Source organism: Mustela nivalis, assembly GCF_964662115.1.
Source record: "Mustela nivalis genome assembly, chromosome: 20".
Lineage (NCBI taxonomy): Eukaryota > Metazoa > Chordata > Mammalia > Carnivora > Mustelidae > Mustela > Mustela nivalis.
In genome coordinates this window covers 4,279,174-4,304,580 of record NC_139039.1, presented here as the reverse complement: position 1 = coordinate 4,304,580, position 25,407 = coordinate 4,279,174, and the positions used below count along the sequence as shown (strand labels likewise).

At 44.4% G+C, this 25,407-nt stretch overlaps 1 protein-coding gene across 7 annotated transcripts in view; it reads right to left on the bottom strand.

Moving 5' to 3' along the window:
- Positions 1-2,316: 2,316 nt before the first annotated feature.
- SLC20A2 (solute carrier family 20 member 2) overlaps positions 2,317-25,407 on the bottom strand; it is a 107,873-nt gene continuing 84,782 nt past the window's right edge. For 5 of the 7 annotated variants that reach the window (XM_082715165.1, XM_082715168.1, XM_082715167.1 and 2 more), the window contains 3 exons: positions 16,923-17,108; positions 15,792-15,876; positions 2,317-3,796 (listed from right to left, as the gene is read on the bottom strand). In XM_082715165.1, the coding sequence (XP_082571291.1) occupies positions 3,632-3,796; positions 15,792-15,876; positions 16,923-17,108 (436 nt within the window). In that variant the 3' untranslated portion in view covers positions 2,317-3,631. The remainder of the gene's footprint in view (positions 3,797-15,791; positions 15,877-16,922; positions 17,109-25,407) is intronic. The other 2 variants (XM_082715170.1, XM_082715171.1) reach the window with 1 other exon arrangement.

Here is a 25,407-nt window from a genome sequence, read left to right as displayed (position 1 = left end):
CACGGAGGTGACTGTCCCCTTTGTTTCATAATAGGCATCCGGGTTCTTTCGTTGTCTTTTCCATCATAAAGGATGAAGTGCTAGGAAAAGCTCTAAGAGGGTGATAATCCAAGGACAGGGCTACAGTTCGCCCCTTCATGAGAACTGAACCGGATTCCGCAGGTCTCCTCAATCTTCTTCCACCTAGCCCCAGAGAACCCGTTCTCCGCTTTCTTGTAGTCTCTGGCTGTTTTGTCTTGTCCAACTAACTGTGGCTTATTTTCTATTCGTTTTCTCCATCATCTAATTTAAAGTTTTCTTTCCTCCAAACAGTCCACCTGAGGGGAATCGTCCACAAAACAAGGCACGGTACACACGCGAGTGTGTGGAGCCCTATTCTGAGCCAGGCCCGGAGCGGCCCCTTTCCCTACACCGTCCCCCGAGAGCTCCTCTCAGCCCCACGTGAGGCCTTGGAGCCCCGGTGAGGAACAGGGTGGGGGCCCAGCCCTCCCCGACTCCCGGACCCCCTCCGGCAGGAGCACTTGAAGGCGCAGCGTGAACGCGGTCTCCCCCACCCGAGGGCTCCATGGCACACACTGCAGGACCTTCCAGAGCCCTCTTCCTGCCTCACTATGTAACCGGATGAACTCCCCGACACCCTAGAACTTGACAGGCCACATTCTCTGAATGATGGAAAGGTTGGGTTTCTTTTGTTTTCTTTTTAATCCTGCAGCTTATTCTGAGGAGCCAAGAGGACTTAATTTTAAAAATTATCTTGTTAAAAATGAGTAAGTGTGTTTACATATTTGCTCAAAAGCTCAGTCCTCTCAGAAAGGCAGAAAATAAAGTAAAAGAGCAATGACTGGGGAGCTTCAAGCTCCTTTGGAAGCTGTTGCCTGTCCTCCCTGCAGACTCTGCCCCTTGAGGGGGCCCGGCCACGGGGGAGGCAGGGTCTCCACGGCGCTCCGCAGCCCCACGCAGCTCTCTTCCGCAGACGGTGACCTGGTGACCAGATCCCAGTGAAGATGTGGGGGTCCTCAGAGTTCCCCTGGTCTGAGGAGTGTGTGCATTTTCACAGGAAGAGGCTGCTGATGAGAGGCTCAGATGAGACACTTTCTGGCGGCCAGGGCAGGGGAGCCCCTTCCCAGCGTCCGCGCGCCCCTCCTAGGTGACCCATCCTCTGCCAGAGCTCGTCCGCCCCCTTGCCCTCGTGGGGAAGGGACGGGGGACGGGGATGACACCCGCTCTGTCAGGTTGACAGGCCAGGGAGGGGTGCTCCAGACCCGCTTCGTGCTCAGTCATTCCGAGGCTCTGTGAACGTGTGACCTTCGTCCCCCCTGGGTTCCCGGGCCTCTGCTCCTGCGGCCATTCTCTCAGGACGCCGCTGGAGAGCTGGCACTGTTTTGCTGTTATTGTTCTTATAAACTTAGGAGGAAATCGAACGTTTTCTTGAATCTATGGTTTTATCAGAAGTGGGGAAATGAAAGGCCTCGAATGTCACTTTAAAAATCAGAGAAAGTGGGCACCTGGGCTCAGTGGGTTAAAGCCTCTGCCTTCGGCTCAGGTCTTGATCCCAGGGTCCTGGGATCGAGTCCCGCATCAGGCTCTCTGCTCAGCAGGGAGCCTGCTTCCCCCTCTCTCTGCCTGCCTCTCTGCCTACTTGTGATCTCGCTGTCAAATAAATAAATAAAAATCTTAAAAAAAAAAAAAATCAGAGAAAGCACATTTCCTTGTGGAGATGAAGAACTTTTCACACCTGGTCAGTGTCCCTCATCCCTGTACCTTTCTGGCTCCAGAAGGAAATGGGGCTTGTGAGCCCTGCTGCGGAGGCTGGAGGAGCTCTCGCTTCTGAAGCTTCAAGAGGGTGCTTGGGTTGGGGCAGGGGGGTGGGGGTGGGGGTGGGGTGGGGAGTTGCTGCTTGAGCCAAGAAGAAAGACGAAGTGCATTTTTCTGCTAGGCTCTTAGCCCTGAACGCGTGAACCGACTGCCTCCCCCCTGTCCCCCCAAGAGGCTAAGTTCAGAGTCAATTGGGAGAGGCCGAGCACAGAAGTGTGATACATTTTTTAACAAAAATTCCATCCGGGGACACACCCTCTTGTCAGGTCTCTGCTGAAGAGCCAACATGTGTGCGTGTGTGCTGACAGGAGGAGGAGACTGCGGCCCGCTGGCCGTGCCCCTCATTGCTTTCTCCTGCTCGTGTGTATTAGTGTGCAAACATATAATAGTAGTAAAATAAGAAAGTTATTTGAAAAATAGAAATAAACACATTATGTAACTCTTATTTTTATGGAAACTGAAAAACCTACAGATACTTAGAAAAAGACTTCAGAGGCAAACTTTTGAGGGGCATTTTTTTATTATAAATTTAATGTGGTTGATTAATGAAAAATCACAATGAAGTACCAAGAAAATGTTTGTCAATATAAAAATTTTAGCAGCATTTCCATAGTTTCAGGCTCTAACATTAGTCACACTTCCTCCCTCCCGCTACCAAATAAAGAATCCAACGGGACTACAGTAGAGCATCAAGATGTTCAGCTTAGTAAAGGCCTCAAGGAAATCCTCAAATCCAGTGTATCGTCTAATATTTCAACTCTCCCTGCTCCTGAATTTCTAGAATGTTGTATCATTCGCCTTAGTGTTTGAGATAAGAATTCTGTTCCTCAGGCTGCGAGGGGAGAAGAGGGGTGAAAATTTAAACTGGACTTGATATGTGGTGCTGGAACACGCATCCTTACGTACGTACACTCTCTACACGGATGACGACGAAGGGCCACTGCCGGGTTCACCAGTGTCTGGCATGTGGTGGCAGTGGGGGGTAGGGGGGGCGGAGGTGGGGGAGGGGAGGGCTGGTGCTTCAGCATCTGCGCTGCCAGGGGCAGGCCAGGGCCCCGCGGTCTCCCTCCAGCACAGGCTAACGGTAGGATTAATGAGAAGGGGAGACAGGCAATATGAAAATAGAATACTGGCAAACTATTCCCCTGCTTCTTTGGTACTTTCCAAAATTCTCTGATCAAAAAAGTATAGGGAAGCACACCATTAAAAAATTACAGTTTGAAGTATTTACAGAAGCGATTATGATATATTACAGAATCAATACACAGTATATGAACAGATTCCTCAGTGAGAGCCCTCGGGAACCCCCACCCCAGTATCAAGAGCACACCCGCGCTCGCACACCTGCCCAAATGTGCACCAGCCATCCCGACTCGCGCTTGTCTTACAGTCTGTTCAACAGGGAAAACACCACTTTCCAATCTACACTTTCCTTTGAAAAGGTTCTTGAAATTTGCCACGGAAATCACGACGTACAAGGATTTGCTGAATACTGGGTCCTAGGCAACACAGCTCCACTCCCATGTTGAATATGTCGGAGATAATGCTATCTAGTCTACGCACACACTACGCAGCCGACAGGGAAGTAACCGCACCACGCCGTGTCACCACGATGCCAGTTTAATGCACGTGACTGTACAGTAGTTAAGTTAGCTCTGGAGGGGGACTCTACAGTGTAGGTGAACAGTGTGGTTTGGAACCCTAGGGAAGGGACGTGGAGAAGCTGGGGGCGGGGCTGGGCAGCCCGCGTGCCACGTGCCGCCCCCAGTGCCCACCCCAGACCACCCCTTGTGTGCGGCGTGGAAGACGACACAAGTCACACGTAGGGGAGGATCCCGTGCATGAGGAGGGCCATGATAGCGGCGCTGAACAAACCAGCCACGGGCACAGTCACAAACCAGGCCACAAAGATGTTCCGGAAGAGACGCCAGTCCACGGCCTTCCGGGAGCGGATCCAGCCCACGGCCACCACCGAGCCCACCTGTGGGAGCACAGACATTCCAAGGTGAAAACGGAGGCCCGTGAATTTAAGGGTGAGGCACAGACTCTACAGTCAAGCCATGGAAAGCGGCTAATCTCAGAAGTAAACTGCATTATAAAACCATCAATTCTTGCCTCTTGATTTGTTCAAAGCTTTTAAAATAATTAAGATCTTAGGTATAATTACTTTCGCGCGATTCTGCTGCGCGCACAGTGCTGACACACTTCGCCTATGACCCGTTGCATCTGAGTGGAACGTTAGACAAGTGCGTGTCTCCCCTTCTCTCTGCACCTCATAAACTAACTTGACTTCAATATTCCGCAGCGGGCTACGGCGGACCACAGCATACGATCCTGCTTTGACAGGGCCGTGCGACAGCGACAACGTACCCCTTCCCTCGCAAAAGCAGCATCGTGAGTGTCAGAGCTGGAGAAGACCTCTGAGAATGTCCAATCCACATGGTTCATTTTACAGACGCTAAAACAGATCCCGAGGGGCCCCGGGGCCGGGAGAACTGCCGCAGCCTGAGGACAGAGCTCAGGCCGCTTGATTTTAAGCTGGTTTTCTCCTCTCTCTCAAGCTGCCTGGCCGTCTTTGTACCTTCGCTAGTGTGAAGGGAAGTAAACAAGTAAACGGCAAAGTAAAATAAAGTCAGACAAAGTGGCACATACACATTATTGGATCGGGACTGACACCGTGCCTCACAAAACGACAAGTACAGATATTGGGAAATCACAACGTTAATATGGATTCAAAGCTTTTTCGAAACACTCACCGTTCATTTTTATGGTTTGTTGAAAGTTTAAAAAGGAAAAAAGACTCAACTTTAAGTATCCTAAAAATGAAAAAGTACAATTCCATAACATCTCATGCCTCATTTGCTCTGGTGGGGCGTGGAGCTGGACAGAATGCCCATTTGTGAGCTGGATTTTTCCATAAAATAGGCTTTGTTTCCACTGACCCTCAAATACTCCAGAGTCATCAGGGGCCAATGCAGTTCAAATAGCACCGTTATAAAAAATAACCCCAGGAAAAATAAAATCCAACACATCAGATTGTTTATGGACACAAACTGGAACACCAAAACCAGCGGTATACTGAAAGGCAGTTAATCTGATATTCCGTCAACCCAAGCCGGGATTAACCAACATCTTCAGGACAGCAACTAACATGTACGAAGAGCTTTCAAAGTGATTATTGTACTTAAAATCTTTGGCTGGAACCAGAACCCTGTATGAACCTGAGAATGCTGTCTGGAAGTTCGTAAAACATGACAGATAATCATGATTTTTCTACTGTGTAAGGGTCAGCTAGTTTCTGGTGGTCCTCAAACATAGATAGTCAAGTCCACAAACTCTAACTCCTGTTACGCACTGTCCCTCCGGAGCGTGTCCTCTTTAGGGCCCTTTTGGTTGTTCTGGGTTCCCTTAGGAAGGACATGTTCAAGTTTCCATTTTACCACACCCTCTTCCTTCCTTAGAAAACTTATTTGAGGGGCGCCTGGGTGGCTCAGTGGGTTAAGCCGCTGCCTTCGGCTCAGGTCATGATCTCAGGGTCCTGGGATCGAGTCCCACATCGGGCTCTCTGCTCAGCAGGGAGCCTGCTTCCTTCTCTCTCTCTCTCTGCCTGCCTCTCAGTGTACTTGTAATTTCTCTCTGTCAAATAAATAAATAAAATCTTTAAAAAAAAAAAAAAGAAAACTTATTTGAAAAAGCATAAAGGTAGGGGAGCCCAGGTAGCTTAGTTGGTTAAGTGTCTACCTTCAGCTCAGGCCATGATCCCAGGGTCCTGGAATCGAGTCCCGCTTCAGACTCCCTGCTCAGTGGGGTCTGCTTCTCCCTCTCCCTCTGCCCCTCCCCTCCCCTCCACACTCCCTCCACTTGTGCTCTCTCTCTCTCTCTCTCTCAAATACATCTTTTTTAAATTTTTTTTTAAAGCATGAAGTTAGAATATTACTATAGCAAGTTTATGTACTAGGAGGGATGGGCAATTTCCCAGACCTCCACTACTGTCCCATTTATATATTCCTTTCTTGTTTTTATCAATGTACTTTATTTGTAACTCATAGGGCACCTTATTTCCTTTCTTTAAAAAAATTGACATTCTATTATAGGCATCTCCCCATAGTGCTCACACGCTTTATGATCGTGAGAGATGGCACACACGCTTTAGATTAATGCACCTTAATTTAACTACTTCCAGTTTGTTTCCAATTTTTCCCTATTAGAAATAGTTCCAGGGCGCCTGGGTGGCTCAGTCAGTTAAATGTTTGCCTTTGGCTGAGGTCATGATCCCAGGGTCCTGGGATTGAGTCCTGCATCAGGCTCCCTGCTTCTCCCTCTGCCCTTCCCTCCGGCCTGTGCACGTGCACACTCTCGCTCGCTCTGACAGATAAATTAAAATCTTAAAAAAAAAAACAGTTCCATGATTAGTGTATTCATTCATATAGCTTATATTTGGATTTAAAAAAAAATTCCCTGAAATGGATTATTAAAGGGGGCATTTATTTAGTTTTGTTTTTAATTCCAGTACAGTTAACATACAGGGTTATATTAATTTCAGATGTACAATAGTGATTCAGCAATTTAAAGGGAGTATTTAAAAAACATCTTGAAATAATTTGAAACTTAGAGAAAAGTTGCAAGAACTCCACACACCCTTTACCCAAATTCACCAGTTCTTAACCTTTTGCCACAATCCATGAAGAAACACTTTCAGACTATTAAAATATCCTTCTCCTTATCAACTTCCCTCTCTCCTTCAGCTAAAGACTCACTACAATGGTTACAAAATGGTAATTCACCAACAATGGCTGCAAAATGGTATTTTACCAACTCCCTACCATGTATCAGATGGAATGCTGCAAGGAGGAAGAACAGGGTCTTCACACAGACTGCCAAATAGTTTTATTAATAGTAGTAAATGTACAAGGTCATCCATAATCCGTGAATTTTGGTACCTACAAGTTGTTCTTTTTTGCTAAGCAATCAACAAATATATGGGCTACTGTTGCTTTAATTTGCATATCTTTACTCCTAAGGCTAAACTTTTATTTATTTATCCAATTGTCCCCCTTCTAGTCCTTACTATATATAAAATTGTCTCTCCATGTATTCTGCACAACTGGAATCTAAATAGGCGCTCTAATTTATTTATGTGTGGTCTTTATTGAAAGATAGTAACTCTTCTTTTTTTTTTTTTTTTAGATTTATTTATTTATTTATTTGACAGACAGAGATCATAAGTAGGCAGAGAGAGTGGGAAGCAGGCTCCCTGCTGAGCAGAGAGCCCAGTGCAGGGCTCGATCCCAGGACTCTGAGACCATGACCTGAACTGAAGGAAGAGGCTTAACCCACTGAGTCACCCAGGCGCCCCTTAACTCTTCTTTAATGCAAAGATTTTTCTCGATTCACTGCTTTGCTTTGTTTCAAGTTTCTAATTGCATACAATAAAGTATGCTGTACACTTCTCCTATGATTTGTCCTTGAATATTTGATAACTATTCAGTTCTATTTTACTGTAAATTTTCTAAAATAAGATTCTATTTTATTCTAAATTTTAAAATGTTTTAAAAATGCTAGTTAGGCCATCAGATTAATTTTTTTTTTTTTAAAGATTTTATTTTTTTATTTGACAGACAGAGATCACAAGTAGGCAGAGAGGCAGGCAGAGAGAGAGGAGGAAGCAGGCTCCCTGCGGAGCAGAGAGCCCGATGCGGGGCTCGATCTGAGGACCCTGGGATCATGACCTGAGCTGAAGGCAGAGGCTTTAACCCACTGAGCCACCCAGGTGCCCCCAGATTAATTTTTTGAGAGCTGTGTGTCTAATTTTGTTTTTCTCAACTGACAGCCAGCAATCCAACCTCTCTTACCCAACATCACCAAACTATAACACTCCAGTATAGCAGGCTCTATCTCTGGCCTATCTACTGTTTTTATAGAAATAGCAGATTTTTTTCATTATTGTGGTAAAACACCTATAACATATCATTGATCATTTTAGCTATTTTTAAGTGTACAATTGAGTGGCATAAAATATTGTCACATTGTTTTGCAAGCACCAGCACCATCCACCTCAGAACTTTGTCATCTTCCCCAGCTAAAGCTGTCCCCGTCCACACTGCTGCCTCACCTCTGTATACTTTCAACTCTCTCGTAAGACTGTCCGTCATTACTTTTCTTTTTAGATTATTTTATATCCTTGCGAACCTGACCCAACAAATTCACTTTGGTCTTTTGTAAAGTTAGAAGAAAAATTTGGTTGGGTTTGTATTTGTGGGGAACATAATACCTTTTTTTTAAAAGATTTTTTAAAAAGTAATTTCTACACCCAAGGTGGGGCTTGAACTCACGACCCGGAGATCAAGTCACATGCTCCACCTACTGAGCCAGCCAGGCGCCCTGGAGGGAACTCTTATCTTTATAAAATTTAGTTTTCCCATCCAATAACACTGTCTCATCTGCAGGTCTGCTTTCATGTCTGTGTGAAGTTATGTGCCTTTTTCATATACAACACTCACACTCACACTTATTAGGATTATTCTGAAATGTCTTTTTGCTGCAATTCTGGAGGTGGTGTTGTTTTTATTACATTTTCGTATTGGCTGCTGCTGACAGACGAGCTGTAGAGTTCTTTATTTTTATGGTGCGCTCGGTCATTTTTGCTGAATTCTAGCAGTGTTTTAGAGAATTTTATCAAACGTCTTTTTGGCATATATGTCAGTAGATGATCATATGTTGTATTTTAATGGATTGATAAACTGCATTACTTTGAAGGTGTCAGAACACTCTTCTTGGGGTTCACTCAATACCTAACTGTTGAGCGCTTATGAGGGCCAGCCCTGTGTAGGTCTGGAGGTGGATAAACCCTGCCCTGTTCAGAGCCTGTTTTCTAGTAATCTGGAAAATCAATTTGATCCTGCTGAAATGTTCTAAAATCACTGATGTCATTTATTAGCTCCTTAATTACACAAATATTCATATATCATTTTATTTTTTTTTATTTTTATTTTTTTTTAAAGATTTATTTATTTATTTGACAGAGAGAGATTACAAGTAGGCACAGAGGCAGGCAGAGAGAGAGGAGGAAGCAGGCTCCCTGCTGAGCAGAGAGCCCGATGCGGGACTCGATCCCAGGACCCTGAGATCATGACCTGAGCCGAAGGCAGCGGCTTAACCTACTGAGCCACCCAGGCGCCCCTCATTTTATTTTTTTATTTTTATTTTTTTTAAGATTTTATTTATTTTATTTGACAGATAGAGATCACAAGTAGGCAGAGAGACAGGCAGAGAGAGAGAGGGGGAAGCAGGCTCCCCGCTGAGCAGAGAGCCCGATGCAGGGCTCGATCCCAGGACCCTGGGACGATGACCCGAGCCGAAGGCTCAGGTTAACCCACTGAGCCACCCAGGTGCCCCTCATATATCATTTTAAATCAGGTTTTGGTACTAGGCTTATTCAGAATAGTATATACTTTGTAAAACAAAAAGAAGAGTTTCCTGTTCTTTTTTTTTTTTTAATACTAGAAAATTTACATAGCATGAAAATTATTCTTTTAAAATGAAGAGGCTATGGGGCGCCTGGATGGCTCTGTTGGTTGAATGTCCAACTCCTGGTTTTGACTCAGGTCATGATCTTGGGGTCATGAGATCAAGCCCTGAGTTGAGCTCTGCTTTGAGCAGGGAGTCGGCTTGAGATTCTCTCTCTCCCTCTGCTCCTCTGTTGTCTCGTGTGTGTGCGCACGCGCGCTCTCTCTCCAGTGAATAAATCAATCTTTGGGGCACCTGGCTCAGTCAGTTAAGTGTTTGCCTTTGGCTCCGGCTGCAATCCTGGGGTCCTGGGATCCAGCCCTGCCTTGGGCCCTCTGCTCAGTGGGAAGTCTGCTTCTCTCTCCCCCTCTGCTCCCCACCCCCAACTCGTGCTTGCTCTCAAATAAATACAATTTTTAAAAATAAATTTTAAAAAATAAAATGGAAGAAGTTATCTAATGAATCTACCTAGAGCTGCAGTCAGCTGTGCCCCCCTCCTTTTTGTTTTTTCAGATGAAAAGAATTGTTTTTGGAGAATGTCCTTAATCTCTTCCTCTGGGAGGCACCTGGGTGGCTCAGTGGGTTAAGCTTCTGCCTCCTCGTCAGGTCATGATCTCAGGGTCCTGGGATCAAGCCCCGCATCGGGCTCTCTGCTCAGCAGGGAGCCTGCTTCTCCCTCTCTCTCTGTCTGCCTCTCTGCCTACTTGTGATCGATCTGTCAAATAAATAAATAAAATCTTAAAAAAAATTTCTTCCTCGGCTCTGGTCAGATTTTCCACTTTTTCCTATTTCCTTGACAATATTTACTTGTCATGTATACTTTTTGCAGAAAATAATTCATTTTACAGATTTTTACAAATTCCTTAGCATACAGCTTTGTGATTTCTTGTATAACTTAAGAACGCCCTTCTCTATCTGTTATGTCTTTCTCCTAACTTAATTCCTTTTCCTTTTTCCCTTATGTGATTTGATATTATTCTATTAATAACCACTTTTCTCTCTCTCTCCCATTTAGTATTTTTAAATTTATTTTGCATTTAAATTATTATACCTTTCTTAGTTGGCTCAGAATTTTTATTGTTCTGCACTTTTCATAAAATCCTAATTTGAATGTCCAGCTCTTTTATTTTCTCTTTGCTCAATTAAACCATCTAACGATAGGATTTTTCAACTGAGTATAGCTGGCCATCAAAGGTTTTCCCATGTATATCCACACACACATACACACACACTTTCTTTTTTTAAAAGAAAGCTATCATTATAATTTCTAAACTGACTGAACTGTTACTTAAAAAGAGCATTTAAAACCACCCAAGGGGATACTTCCCTTTTTCAAAACACAATCAATTTATACTTTAATTTCATTGTGATTAATGTGTTTAGCACAACTTCTGTTCTTACTTTATAAATTCTAAAGTGCTTTTTATCATGGCCTTCTGAATTTATGGTTAATTTGATAAATGCTTGATGATACTTGACAAAAAGTCATATATCATCAGCAGGGTAAAACTTGGATATATATTTATTATACCGCTCTAAATCTATTATTCAAATCTTTTCTATTCATTTTTAAAATTTATTTATTTTAAAAGATATTATTTATTCATTTGACAGAGAAAGAGAGATCACAAGCAAGGGGAGCTGCAGGCAGAGGGAGAGGAAGAAGCAGGCTCCCCCTGAGCAGGGAGCCCAATATGGGGCTTGATCCCAGGACCCTGAGTTCATGACCTGAGCTGAACGCAGATGCTCAACCGACTGAGCCACACAGGCGTCCCAAAAAATTTATTTTAGAGAAGAGAGTGTGTGCGTGCGAGTGAGGGGCAGGGGAGAGGGAAAGAGAGCAAATCTCAAGCAGACTCCCTGCTGAGCACAGAGTGGGGCTTGATCCACTCTGCAGCACGTGGGGGTCTTGATCCCACGACCCCAAGATCATGACCTAAGCCAAAATCGAGGCAGGTGCTCAACTGACTGAGCCACCCAGGTGTCCCTCAAGTGTTTTATACACACACACACATATACACACATACATATATATACATATAGATATATATGTATATATATATATTTTTTAAACATTTATTTATTTATTTAACAGAAAGAGAGAGCACAAGCAGGGCAAGTGGCAGGCGAGGGAGAAGCAGGCTCCCTGCTGAGCAGGGAATCCGATGTGCCACTTGATTCCAGGATCCTGGGATCATGACCTGAGGTGAAGGTAGATGCTTAACCGACAGGGCCACCAAAACACCCCAAATCTTTTATATTCCTAAATACTTTTTGTCTTCTTCATCTGTCACACACTTAGACATATTAATTTTTGAGTTCTAGTGGCTTGTGCCTTATCTTTTTAGTTGTTATGTTTTTTGGATCACAAGGGCCTCAGAGTGCTATCTTTTCACTACTGATTCTGTCTTTTGTTTGTATTATTCATTGCTGTGTTGTAACCTCCCTCTTAGTAAGCTAAATGTGTTTCCAGATTAAGGCCATCATAGGGAGCAAGAGAATTATTGAAGAGCAGGGGAACCAAAGACCAAGAATTAGAACATTAAATTAGAAATTATAATACTAACTTTTAAAATCAGTAGTGCTTCCTAAAAGTGCTTCCAGATCCAAAGGCTGGTTGAGTAATCATTTATGTCATCACTATAGATGAACAGTGTGGGTAATTCACAAAAAAGTCATCCCAAACCACCCCCATGTGGAATTAAGATGTTTGGGGATAACACCACTCTGAATCACGGTTAAATAGCTCAGGGATGTGTTCAAGAGTGGCCGTTGTGTGCTGTAGCCATGGCTGGAGACCAAAGTGACCAAGGCTCACAGAAGGGGGAACAATTCAAGTTCCTGAAACCTACATCTGTGGATAATTTTATTTTCAAGAGTCCTCTCTATTTATTTTTAATTAAGGCTTTGAACTTTAACCAGAGGTAGTGTCCCAGGAAAATGTTTAATGAACTGAACTTGGATGTAAAATATAAAAATGTATAACACCGAAAGATTTATAGAAAACAAAACTTGTCTTACCTATGCCTTCTGAAATATAGATTACACTAATAGGGTATACTATTCAGGACAATATGATTTTTCTAATTATCCTTTTCTAAATCATATATTCAGCTAACATTTGGATCACTTAATGGAGATTTATAAGTGTTTTAAATGGGGTACAACAAAATTTAAAGTATGCCATTAGCTATGTACATTTAGAAAAACGCATGAATGAATAAAATGTACCCAGATACATTCAAAAGCTTATTTTCAGCAACAGTTTCCATCCCTTCCTGCCAAGTTCCTAACTTTGCCCCCCTGTGTGGAAGGTGGCTCTAAGCAAGAAGCCTAACAAGCAGATCGGACAGGAAGCAGAGCTGGAAAAATTGAACAGGTGGGGTGGTTATTCCTGAAAACACAACGGCATTCAGTTATGACTTTATGTGGATGTCAGCACCTTTGAATGTTTCCAGAATCATGGTGTCACCCACACGGGGCCTTGCTCCTAACACCACGCTGTACCTCTATTTCCGCGTGCACCTGCTGCGTGGGGGGCTGGGGCGCACAGAGCTGGCGCTGCGGGAGGGCTGGCACTCTGCGTGGGGGGGGGGGCAGCCACAAGCTCTTCCCAGTGCCTCACCACCCAGGCTTTGCGCTCCATGGGGAGGACTGGAGAGCCAGGACCCTGAATTAAGCTACTGCAGCAACTAGCTCTGCGCTTTGTCCGTCAGTCCACCATAGTGACACTAGCCAGACTGACCAGATTCCAAGTTGAGGTCTGGCTCCCATCTATTTGATAGGTGACATCGACTGTGGTCTCGTGTTAAGGAGACTTATATGAAGCCTCCAGCGAGCTATCCTAACTCAACTTACCATCAGCTCTAAGGAAGCAAAACCTATCACATGATTTGTATGGCTATTTTAGGAAAACGATAACATACACATTTATCCATTAAGGTCCTATACAAATTGGATATAAATCCCTTAGGAGCACCTCCTCATTATAGTAGAAATATAAATATTGGGGAAATGACACGAATGTAGGTTTTTATGGGCACTTAATACTTTTCATCTATTTCTGTAAGTAGTATTATAAAGTTTAGTGTTATGGGCAAAAGAAGCATTGTCAGTTACAACACTTCATACATTTGTATAGGTTAGACTGCTGAGAGCGTTAGGTAACAGCCAGGAACAACTCTGTTTTTCAAGAGATCTTTCAACTGGTAGGAAAGAGGCGGCCTTCACTAGGCTGGTTATGTGCAGGGTTAGTCATTAAGAAGACAGTAACATTTGGGCGCCTGGGTGGCCCAGTGGGTTAAAAAGCCTCTGCCTTCGGCTCAGGTCATGATCCCAGAATCCTGGGATGGAGCCCCGCATCGGGCTCTCTGCTCAGCAGGAAGCCTGCTTCCTCCTCTCTCTGCCTGCCTCTCTGCCTACTTGTGATCTCTGTCAAATAAATAAATAAAATCTTAAAAAAAAAAAAAGAAGACAGTAACATATATTTAAAAGCAGCCCCAAAGACTCTCCATGCCTGCAGAAAAGTTCAAAGCTTATCTCCTCGGGAGGAAAATATATTTAGTAAGAGGCATTTCCTTTCTGCTCCCACACGCTCGTGAACCGAAGCTGATGTGAAGTAGGGGGAAGAGGATCACTTTTCAGTCCATGGAGTTTTGTGTCATTTGAAATACTCCAATGAACCTGTGCTCCTTTTGTAACTTTTACATCACTGGACTCAGAACAGGAACGGTGATAGACTGGCAGGGGCACAGCACACCGTTCCTGCCTCCCTGCTTTGTACTTGGCCTGTGAGCGGGGCAGGGAGTGGGAGGGAGGGGGGGGGGCAGGGCAGGGCAGGGCAGGGCGAGGGAGGGAACGGGGCCTGCCCTGCCGCTGTGGGACCTCAGCTGGGCCCCTCCCTGGTTGAGTGAGCGTGGGTGAGTTGCTTAACCCTTCTGTCTTCAGTTTCCTCATTGCTAAAGCCGAGGTCCCCTTAGCATTCACCTCAGCAGGGGCCTGGGAGGATTAAATAGAATCACATTCACAGGGCACCGTCTTAGCTGTGGCTGGTTGACCATCACCAGGATCGCTCTGATGAGCAGGAGGCATAGAGCATGAGGTCGGTGTCTCAATCCTGGCTCTAGCACTTGCTCAATGTATGACCTTGGGAGAGTGACCTTACTCTGGAGGCCTCAGTTCTCTCATCTTTAAATCAGGAATAACTACCAATTTCAGAGGGTTGCTGTTGGGGTTCAGTGATGTATTTACTGAGTATGTATGAAGCCCTGAACACAGCTCTTGGCATTCCCCAAGCACTCAGTAAGTGGCGGTGATTTTTACAATAAAAATTTGTGGAAACTGAGAGTTTTCTATATACTGTGGCAAAAAAAGGGAGAAAACAAACAAACAAGGAAACAAAAAGCCTCTTTCCCATGAGGCTGATTCTCCATGCCAGAAGGGTCCGATTTGTCAGCTGGCCCACTTAAAATATTCCTATAAATGCCACTTGACGTTTTAATATTTGAAGCAAAGTCATTCACATGTAGTGGTATTTGTTTATAATTGACACATCGGTTGCTGTTTTTAAACCGTGTGTGAACACGGATGGTGGTCTCTGTCTCAGTCACTGTGGTACCCCTGCTGCCCACAACAAACGGCACCTCACACACAGCAGGTACAAATGTTTTTCTTGAATGACACGAACAAATGAACATATGAAAAATCTGGAAGTGTCTTTTGCTTCGTTGAAGTCAGCGAATATTTTTGTGTATAGGAGGCCCACTGGGTACGCTTTAACATCTCTCCACATACGGGGCAGACCTGGGTTCTAGTCCTGCCTCCTCCCTGGGGGACTCAAGGAGATCGTTTCCTCTTCCTTGACCTTTAAGGGTCCTTGCAGCTCTAACTCCCCCTTTGTAAGCAAGTCCCTCCTGCATAGTCCTGAGTTCTAGAGCATTTGGCAGTCATGGAATTCAGCATTACCCCTCCTTGGCAGCTGAGGCACTTTGACCAGTCATAAAAGGAAAAAGCACTGAAACAAACAATCGAGTCTTACACTTCCATTGAGATGATGTCTCAATGGCTACGCTCACTGTCAACACCCAGTCCCCTGCGCTGGCTGGAACTGAGTGCCATGCCCCCGTGTGGGCCTATGAATATGGTTAGCGTACACAGGACATCAATGCAAAACACACTGTGGGAAAAAAACAAAGAGAGAAACAGGACAAATGGAAAGAGGGAGAGCTCTTGCCATGCACACGCTGAGAAAGCCAAGTGTGTGCGACAGAAGGCATCACGCTGCCCCGCCTGGAGGGTCGAGAGGGACAGCGTGGGATAAGCCAAGGCCCGCATCCAACAACACCTTAGCAGACCCCGCAAACCTCAAGATGACTGTCGTCAAAAATAAGCACATGCCAAGAGCTGCCAGCTTCTTTCCCATTCACTCGGCGACCGGGGAAGGGCCCCGGCAGCCCGATGGAGGGACCCACCTTGCAGTGTGTGGTGCTGACCGGAAGCCCGATGTTGGAGGCGATCACCACGGTGAACGCGGAGGCCAGCTCGATGGTGAAGCCGCTGCAGGGGGGAGGGCAAGATACACATCACAGGCGCTCTTTGTATCAGCCTCACAGACACCCCAGGGGTGCCAGAGTCTCACCAGAACATTCTTTGGGTCGATTGTTGGGCTGCTGACCGGGCAGATGACATTAACAGAAAAGAAACTGCTGCATAATGACAACAATTCACACTAAGACTGTGTGTGATACTGTTGACAGCCCTAAATAGCCTTTTTCCGATATGTTTTCAAAAAGCACACACTGTCTTAAGTGGGTCAGAAATTCCTGCTGTGTAAAAAATGCTAAATTAATCATTTCTAAAGTGGCGGAGAAAAAAAACTACTCCCATTTTTAAAATGTGTACTTCTTGCAAAAAAGTGAATTTTTTCCCTCAGACTGCTTGTTTTTCTTCAAACCAATCTTATAAAAGAATCATTACAGTGAGTTTCAAGGGTGGGGGTGGGGGAAGACTTTTTACAATAGGTGGTTCCATGTCCAGTTGTGTCCTCCAAGTTCTCCTGTCGGTTTGTCCTCAACCCGGAATGCACGTGCAGAACACACAGCCGAAGGAGCGCCCGAAGGCAAATGGCGGGTCACGGCTCCCTCCTGCCCAGCTGCAGGAAGCACGCGCAAGCTAACCTCCGAGGGTGCCAGCGGAGAGTGTGGCGGAGAATTTTTGGGAAATGCAGACCCTGGGCCTACAGCGGTTTGCATGCCCGTGGGCCCTGCTTCCCTCTGGGCCTCCCCAGGGGTAAGACCACCAGGGGGCCTGGACCCAGGTTTCTTTTCCTCTTCCCTCCCGCTCTGGTTCAGCTTCTCTTCCTCCTACACTCCCAGCCTCTCAGCTTCTCTCCCTCACTCGAAGCCACTGCAGATGGGCCAGGTATGCCGCACGAGGGACAGCAACGATGGGCGTGGAGCCCACTGGGCCCCAGCGGACCCCCGAGGCTGTGCAGAGGGCATGGGGGCAGAGGAGCAGCGTGGGAGGGCTTCAGACACTGCAAGCCGGTTCTGCGGCAGGCCCGGGAGGACAGCCCTGCCCCTTGGGCCGGCGCTTTGGCCTACCTCGACGGTGTGATGGGAGTGAGGTCCTTCCCCATGGTCTGGATCACTCTTCTCCCCCAGACCCAGAGGCCGGTGCAGATTCCAACTCCTCCATAAAACAGCAGCCAGACGGGGGTCGCTGCTTCTTGCAGGACTGCGCCTTGCTCGTAAATCAGCCACAAGGCTACCAGGGGACCGATGGCGTTACTGGGAAGGGGGAAAAGAGACAGTGACACAGACATGGTCTGCATGAGCCCACGGTCCCGTGCATCCGGGCTTGAGGAAAGCCCACCGGCCTGTATTTGCGCATCGCCCACACAATCGAAATGACTCATTTGTTTTATTGTGGTGAAAACCCCATCAACTTTACTAGTTTCGCCATTTCTAAGCGTATGGCTCTAGTGTTCAGCAGCTCCACAGCCGTGAACCAGAGCTCTAGGACTTTCTCACCTTGCAAATCTGAAACTTTACACCCACGGTACAGGTACAGGAAGTCCCTTTGCCCCATCCCACCCCCTCCACCAGGCGCGGCTCACCACCAGCCTACTCTCTGTTTCCACGGATTGGACTACGCTAGGCACTTCACAGAAGGAGGAGGACTCAGTATTTGTCTTCATGTGATGGGCTTATTTCCCTCTGCATCTCGTCCTCAGGGTTCATCCACGTGGGAGCACGAGTCGGAAGTTCCTCCTCTTCCAGGCTGTACACCCTGCTCCCCGACGACAGCCCACACCTTCATCCGTCCGCCTAGCGCTGCCACCTCCTGGCTGCGGCAAAACACGCTTCGGTGGACACAGGTGTACAGATGTCCCTGCGGGACCCTGCGTGCAACTCTTCCGGGCACAAACTCAGAAGGAAGAGGACTGCTGGGTCACACGGTGGTGCTATTTTTCATAGTTTGAGGAACCTCCGGACCGTTTTCCAGAGCAGCTGCACCTGTTCACATGCCCGCCAACAGCGCACCTGGGCTCCCATTTCTCTACACCCTCGCTAACACTTGTCACCGTGATTTTTCTTTTTTAACAGGAGCCTCTCCCTTAATGGGTATGTGACTTATTAATTTTTTAAAGAAGTACTGAATTATCACAACAAGTGGACACAAAAACCCAGTTCTTTTTTTCTTTTCTATTTTTTCTCTATTTCTATTTTCATGACTAGCCTTGCTATTAATACAAGCTACCAGTTTGGGCAGCCATGTCAGCTCCCACACGACAGACCACAAACACTGTCTCTAACCCTCAGTTCTCACACCCAGCCTGCCGCTAGGTATGGCTGCTCCCATCTTACTGACGAGGAAATGGATGCCAACGTTACGTCACCAGCAGAAGGCAGGAGTCAGGCCTCACCCTCTTTCTCCTCAACCGTTACTGTCACTCAGACCCTTGGCAGGCACATGTGGACTGTTATGGGGGATGCCACAGGTTTGGTTTTGTTTAGTTTTTAAAGCAGGCTCCATGTCCAGAGTGAAGACCAGTACAAGGCTTGAGCTCATGACCCTGAGATCAAGACCTGAGCAAAGACCAAGAGTAGGACACTTAGCCACCCAGGCGCCCCATTCTTTGGTGAAGTGTCTGGTAAGGTGTTTGGACCCCTTTTTAAATTGGATTGTTTGTTTTCTTATTGCTGAGTTTTAAGAGTTCTTTGTATATTACTCTTTTAGCAGATTTGTCTTTTGCAAGTATTTTTTTCTTTTTCTGGCATCTTTATTTTTTTTTATTTATTTGAGAGAGAGAGAATAGATGGGTGGGGAGGAGCAGGGGCAGAGGGAGAAACAGACTCCCCCACTGAGCAGGAAGCCCAACATGGGGCTCAATCCCATGGTGCGGAGATCATGACTTGAGCTGAAGGGAGACAGCTAACCAACTGAGCCACACAGGTGCCCCCATTTCTGGCTTCTCTACTCATTTTCTCGACACTGTCCTCCGCCATGCAAAAGTTTCTAATTTTAATAAAGCCCAGTTTACCTAGTATTTCCTTTATGGACTGTGCTGTTGGTGTTGTATCCTAAAGGGTCATTTCTATAACCACGGTCATCTAGGTTTTGTCCTGTGTCATCCTACTGGGAGTTTTAATAGTTTCCCACTTTACATTTAGGTTTGCGATCCATCTTGAGTTCCTTTTTCTGACTGGTGTAAGGTCTGCATCCAGATTCATTTTTGCGCATGGACGTCTAGCTGCTCCAGCACTGTTTGCTGAGAAGACTCTCTTTGCTCCGTTGCATCTCCTTTGCTCCTCTGTCAAAAATCAGCTGATTGTATTTATGGGGCACTATTTCTTTTTTTTCTTAAAGATTTTGTTTATTAATTTGAGAGAGAGAGAGAGCGTGCGCACCCATGAGTGGGGGGCAGAGGCAGAGGGAGAAGCAGGCTCCCCGCTGAGCACGGAGCCCGATGCAGGGCTTGATCCCAGGACCGGGGGGTTATGACCTGAGCCCAAGGCAGACACTTAAATCGACTGAGCCACCTAGGCACCCCCAAGGGGGTCTACTTCTGAGCTCTATTCTGGTTCACTGACTTATCTATTCTTTCCCAAGTACCACACCATCTTGATTACTGTAGCTTTATTACAGTAAGTCTTGATGATGGGTACTGTCAGTCCTTCAGTTTTGTCCTACTCCTTCAATACAGTGCTGACTACTCAGGGTCTTTTGCCTTTCCTGACAAATTTTACAATCTGTTTGTCGATATCCATAAGATAATCTGCTGGGATTTTGACTGGGATTGTAATGAGTTTATAAATTAAGGGGGGAAGAACTGACATCTTGACAATATTGAGTCTTCCTACCCTTGAACATGGAAAATCCCTCCATTTAATTCTTTGATTTTATTAATCAGTTTTATAGTTTTCTGCATGTAAATCTTGTATAAATTTTGTTAGATTTATAACTGTTTCATTATGTAAACAATATTCTGTTTTTAATTTCAAATGCCACCGGTTCATTATTGGTATGTAGGAAAGCAATTGACTTGTATATTAACATCATATCCAGCAACCCTGCTATAACTGCTTACTCATTTCAGGAACCGAAGAAGTTCCCCTTTATTCCTAGTTTACTTAAAGTTTTTATCATGAAAAAGAGGTGAATTTTGTTTAAGATTTTTCTGCAACTATTGATACAATCATGTAATTTTTCCTTTTTTAGCCTATTGATGTGAAAGATTACATTAACTGATTTTTGGATGTTGAACCAGCCTGGCATACCTGGGATAAACATCCTTTGGTCATGGTTTTTAATTCTTTTTATACATCACTGGATTCAATTTGCTAATATTTTGTTGAGGATTTTTACATCCATGTTTGTAATACATACTGGTCTGCAGTTTTCTTTTATGTCAATGTCCTCCTCTGGTTTTGGTAATAAGGTAATACTGGCCTTACAGAATAAGTTGAGAAGTATTTCCTCTACTTCTATCCTCTGAAGGAGACTAGAGAGTTGGCATAGTTTCTTCCTTAAATCTTTGGCAGAATTCACCAAGGAACCCATCTGGGCACGGTGCTTTCTGTTTTGAAAGGTTATTAATTATGGTTTGATTTCTTAAATAGATACAGACCGATTCAGATAGTCTATTTCTTCTTTCATGAGTTCTGGCAAATTGTGTCATTCAAGGAATTCAGTCTTTTTCATCAGGTCATCAAATTTATGAGCACAGCGGTTCAGAGTATTGTCTTTTTAATGTCTATAGGACCTAAAGTGAAGTCCACTCTTTCATTTCCAATATTAGTAATTTGTATCCTCTTTTTCTTAGTTAGCCTGGCTAGAAGCTTATCAACTTCATTAATTTATTCATAGAATTAGCCTTTGGTTTCAAGGATTTTCTCTTTTGATTTCCTGATTTCAATTTCACTGATTCTTTCCTAATTCTTATTATTTCCTCTGCTTACTTTGGATTTAATTTTCTCCTCTTTTTCTGGTTTCCTTGGGTGGAAATGTAGATTACCTATTTTATATATTTATTCTTTTCTAATATATACATTCAGTGTTATAAATTTCTTAGCACTGCTTTTTTTGCATCCCACTAATTTTGATGTGTTTTCATTTTAATTTAGTTTAAAATACTTAAAAATTTCTCCTTTGATCCATGTGTTATTTAGAAGTGTGTTGTTTAGTGGCGCCTGGTGGCTCAGTGGGTTAAAGCTTCTGCCTTCAACTCGGGTCATGATCTCAGGGTCCTGGGATCAAGCCCCACATCGGGCTCTTTGCTCAGCAGGGAGCCTGCTTCCTCCTCTCTCTCTCTCTTTCTCTGCCTGCCTCTCTGCCTACTTGTGATCTCTATCTGTTGAATAAATAAATAAAAGCTTAAAAAAAAAAGAAGTGTGTTGTTTAATCTCCTGGTATTCTGGAATCTTCTAATTATCCTTCTGTTGTGGATTTCTAATTTAATTACATTGTGCTCTGAGAGCAGACACTATATTAGCTTTATTTTTTCAAATGTGTTTAGGTGTGTGTTATGGTCCAAAATACAGCATATCTCACTGAATGTTCCATATGGGCTTGAAAAGGATGTGAGTTCTGCTACCGTTGGAACTAGTTCGCAGATGTCAGTTATATCCAGCAGATTTGATGGGTTTAGGGGATTCAACTATATCCTTACTGATCTTCTGTTTGCTGAATCTGTGTCTGTTCTATCTAAAATTAATACAGAAACTCCTGTTTTCCTTTATTAGTATTAGCATGGTATATTTTCCTCCTTTTAACCGAAATGTGTCTTTCTACTTAAAGTGGATTTCTTATGGCAACATACATTTGGGTCTTGGTTTTTGATCCAGTCCAGCAGTCTTTGTCATTTAACAGGTGTATTTAGACCACTGACATTCAGTTATTACTGATTTAGGAAGATTAAGATCTACCATATTTGTTACTCTTTTCTATTTGTTGGCCTTGTTCTTTCTTGTTTTTGTCTTCCACTTTTTTTGCCTTTTAATTGAGCATTTTATATGATGTCATTTTCTTTCTTCTCTTAGCATATTTATACTTTTTAAAAACTGTTTTTAGTGGTTGCCCTAGACTTTGCAATACATACTTATATAGCTACTCCATGTCTGCTTTCAAAAAAGACTATACCATCCACAGACAGCATGGGTCCTTAAAATAAAAAAAAATCCTCATTTCTCCCTCCCATCCCCTATATCACTGCTGTCATTCATTTCATTTAATACAGGCATACATGTATTATATACATATATACACACATACATATATATAATACATACATGTATCAATACACATATACATATGTACACACACATATAAAATATATAATATAAATATAAACATCAAATATAAAATATATACTTAGTTGACTTCTACACTGTGGGGTTTGGGATGCTGAGCCCCACACAGTAAAAACTCTGTGTATAATTTCTCTCTCTTTTTTAAAGATTTTATTTATTTATTTGACAGAGAGAGCAAAAGAACACAAGCAGGGGGAGCAGCAGAGAGAGAGAGGAGAAGCAGGCTCCCTGTTGAGCAGGGAGCCTCATGTGGGGCTCGATCCCAGGACCTTGGGACCCTGACCTGAGCCAAAGGCAGACACTTAATGAACTGAGCCACCCAGGAGCCTCTATAATTTCTGACTCCACAAAAACTTTACTACTAGTAGTGCTAACTGGAAGACTGGAAGCCTATGGACACATATTTTGCATATTATATGTATTATATATTATATTTTTATAATAAAGTAAGCTAGAGAAAAGAAAATGTTAAGAAAATCATAAAGAAAAGAAATGTATTTATAGTACTGTAGTTATTGAAAAGACCTGCACATAAGTAGATGCACAGTCCAAACCCATGTTGTTCAAAGGTCAATTATATATATACACACATACATATACATATATATATAGCTGTGTGTATGTATGGGGATATGTGTGTGTGTGTTTGTATAGTTCAACTGTGGTCTGACAGCAGACATTGTATTATTATACTCTTTTTAATTTGTTGAGATATGTTTATATATTAAACTATATTTAGGTAACTGTATATGTACATATAGTATATACTAGCATATACAACTGAATAACTGATACACTGTTAGTATTATTTTGAACAAACTGTTATCATTTAGATCACTTAAGAATAAGAAAAATAACTTTTTTTTTACCTTTACTTAATCCTTCCATGATGTTCTTCCTTTCTTTTTTTTTAATATTAAAAATTTTTTTTTAAATTAACATATAATGTATTATGAGTCCCAGGGATACAGGTCTGCGAATCGCCAGGTTTGATGTTCTTCCTTTCTTGATGTAGATCTGAGTTTCTGAGCTATATTATTTTTCTTCTCTCTAAAGAGTTTCTTTCTTTCTTTCTTTTTTTTTTTTTAAAGATTTTATTTATCTATTTGACAGAGAGTGTGAGAGAGCACAAGCAGGGGGAGCAGGAGAGGGAGAGGGAGAAGCAGGTCCTCTGCCAGAGAGCCTGATGTGGGACTCGATCCCAGGACCCTGGGATTATGACCTGAGCCGAAGGCAGACGCTCAACCATCTGAGCCACCCAAGTGCCCCTAAAGAATTTCTCTTAACATTTCTTACAAGGCAAGGTATTTAGCAAAACCTCCCTCAATTTTTGTGCATCTGAGAAAGTCTTTATTTCTTCTTTACTTCTGAAGAATAATTTCCCAGGGCACATAATTCTAGGCTGGTGGATTTTTTCCACGCTCAACGCTTTAAATACATTTCACTACCCTCTCAAATGCATGGTTTTCTGAGGAGAAGATGGATTAATTCTTATTTTTGTTCCTCTGGTAAGTTTTTTTCTTCTGACTTCTTCCAGGAATTTTTCTTTAATTTTCTATAGTTTGAGAATGATATACCTAGATATAGTTTCTTGGGGGCATTTATTCTACTTGGACCTCTGGGTTGGTGTTTATCATTGATTCATGGAAATTCTCCATAATTATTGTTTCAAATATTTCATCTGTCCCTTTCTCTCTGTCTTCTCCTGGTAATCCTATTACGCATATGTTAACACCTCTGTAACTGTCCCACACTCCTTGGACATTCTATTCTGGTTTTTCTCTTTAGTTTGGGGGATTCCTTTTGACATAGCCTCAAGCTCAGAGATTCTTTCCTCAGCCGTGTCCAGTGCACCAGTAAGCCCACCAAAGGCCTTCTTCACTTACAGGGTCGTCTCCAGTATTTCCTTCTGGTTCTCTGTTAGTGCCTCCGTTGTTTCTGCTTCCATCGCCCATCTGTCTTGCACGACGCTTACCTTATCCATTAGAACTCCTAGCATGTTAATTACAGTTGTTCTAAATTCCCAACCCGACCATTCTAACATGCCTTGCCACGTCTGGTTCTGATACTTGCTCTGTCTCATGGTTCTCATGGGGTAGTTTCTCTTCTTCCAGGTTAGCCTATGATCGTACCTCAGCGGGTTAGGCTCCGGTTAACTACTTTCCCCTGAGGGCAGCTTGCTAAGAACACAGTGGTCTGGGTCTGTCAAGTATGGTTACTTTGCCTCTCCCCCGCCATGGAAGCAGGAGGCGACTGCTTCCTCTGATCTTCATTGTGAGGAGCTGGCAGAGCTCCTAGAGGCAAAACGGACAGTCTGGTGCGGGCCCTACCACGGGCTCTCCCTGCAGTCTTTACCTCCCACACTCGCCTCCACCGAGCCTCTAGGAATTCATCATTACCGTTCAGGCCCTCCGGCCCGGCACGGGTTCCCACGACGCTTTCCACTCACGTGTCTCCCCCGTGACCCCCATGCTTGTCTGTCTCTCCCGTACTCATCTTGGGGCCAGCCGTCTGCCCTCGGCCCTCCTCTCTCGCGCGGCTCCAAGAGGAGTTGTTGATTTTTCAGTCTGTTGTGAGGAGGGAGTGGCAGCCTCTGAGCTCCTCTGTGCAGAAGCCCCCACAGGCCTTCGAGGGGCCGTCTGCGGCTCCAGCCTCCCCTCCTCAGCCCGCCGGATGCCGTGCAGGCAGAGCGGAGGCTGAGGGTCATGAAGAGCTGCCTGTCGAGTCTGCTTCATATTAGCTGTGTGATCCTGGGCAAGAGACGTCGTATTTCTGAGCTTCAGATTTCGTCTTTGAAGGATACCACTATGACCTCAAAGGACCATTTGGAGACGGATTAAGAATAAGTTACCAATGGTTCAGCAATGAAGCCTGGGGTAAACTTAATAGCCTTGGGTTAAAGGTATAGAAGTTTCTCTTCACTGCCACATCACTTCCAGAACCTTGCACTTTTACCTGACCATGTCTGCACTCGGAAGCCTCAAAACCAGGCCCTGCCCAGCAAGCCACTGCTCGAGACGCCAGTCCCCTGCAGCAGTTCCGCCTGGGACCTCCTGAGGCCTTGCAATACGGCTCTGGGGTGCTTCGTTACTTCTCCATGTATGTTCTTTTAATCTTCCCAGCTGGAATTTAAACTCCAAGAACAGGGACCCAATTCAGAACACCTTGCCGGTACCAGGGCTTCAGTAGGAATTTTTGATCTGGAGGAGGAGGAAGTAGGGTGGTGCTGGGCGCGTAGTCACAAAAGTAAGCTAGAACTGAACACGATGCCTGA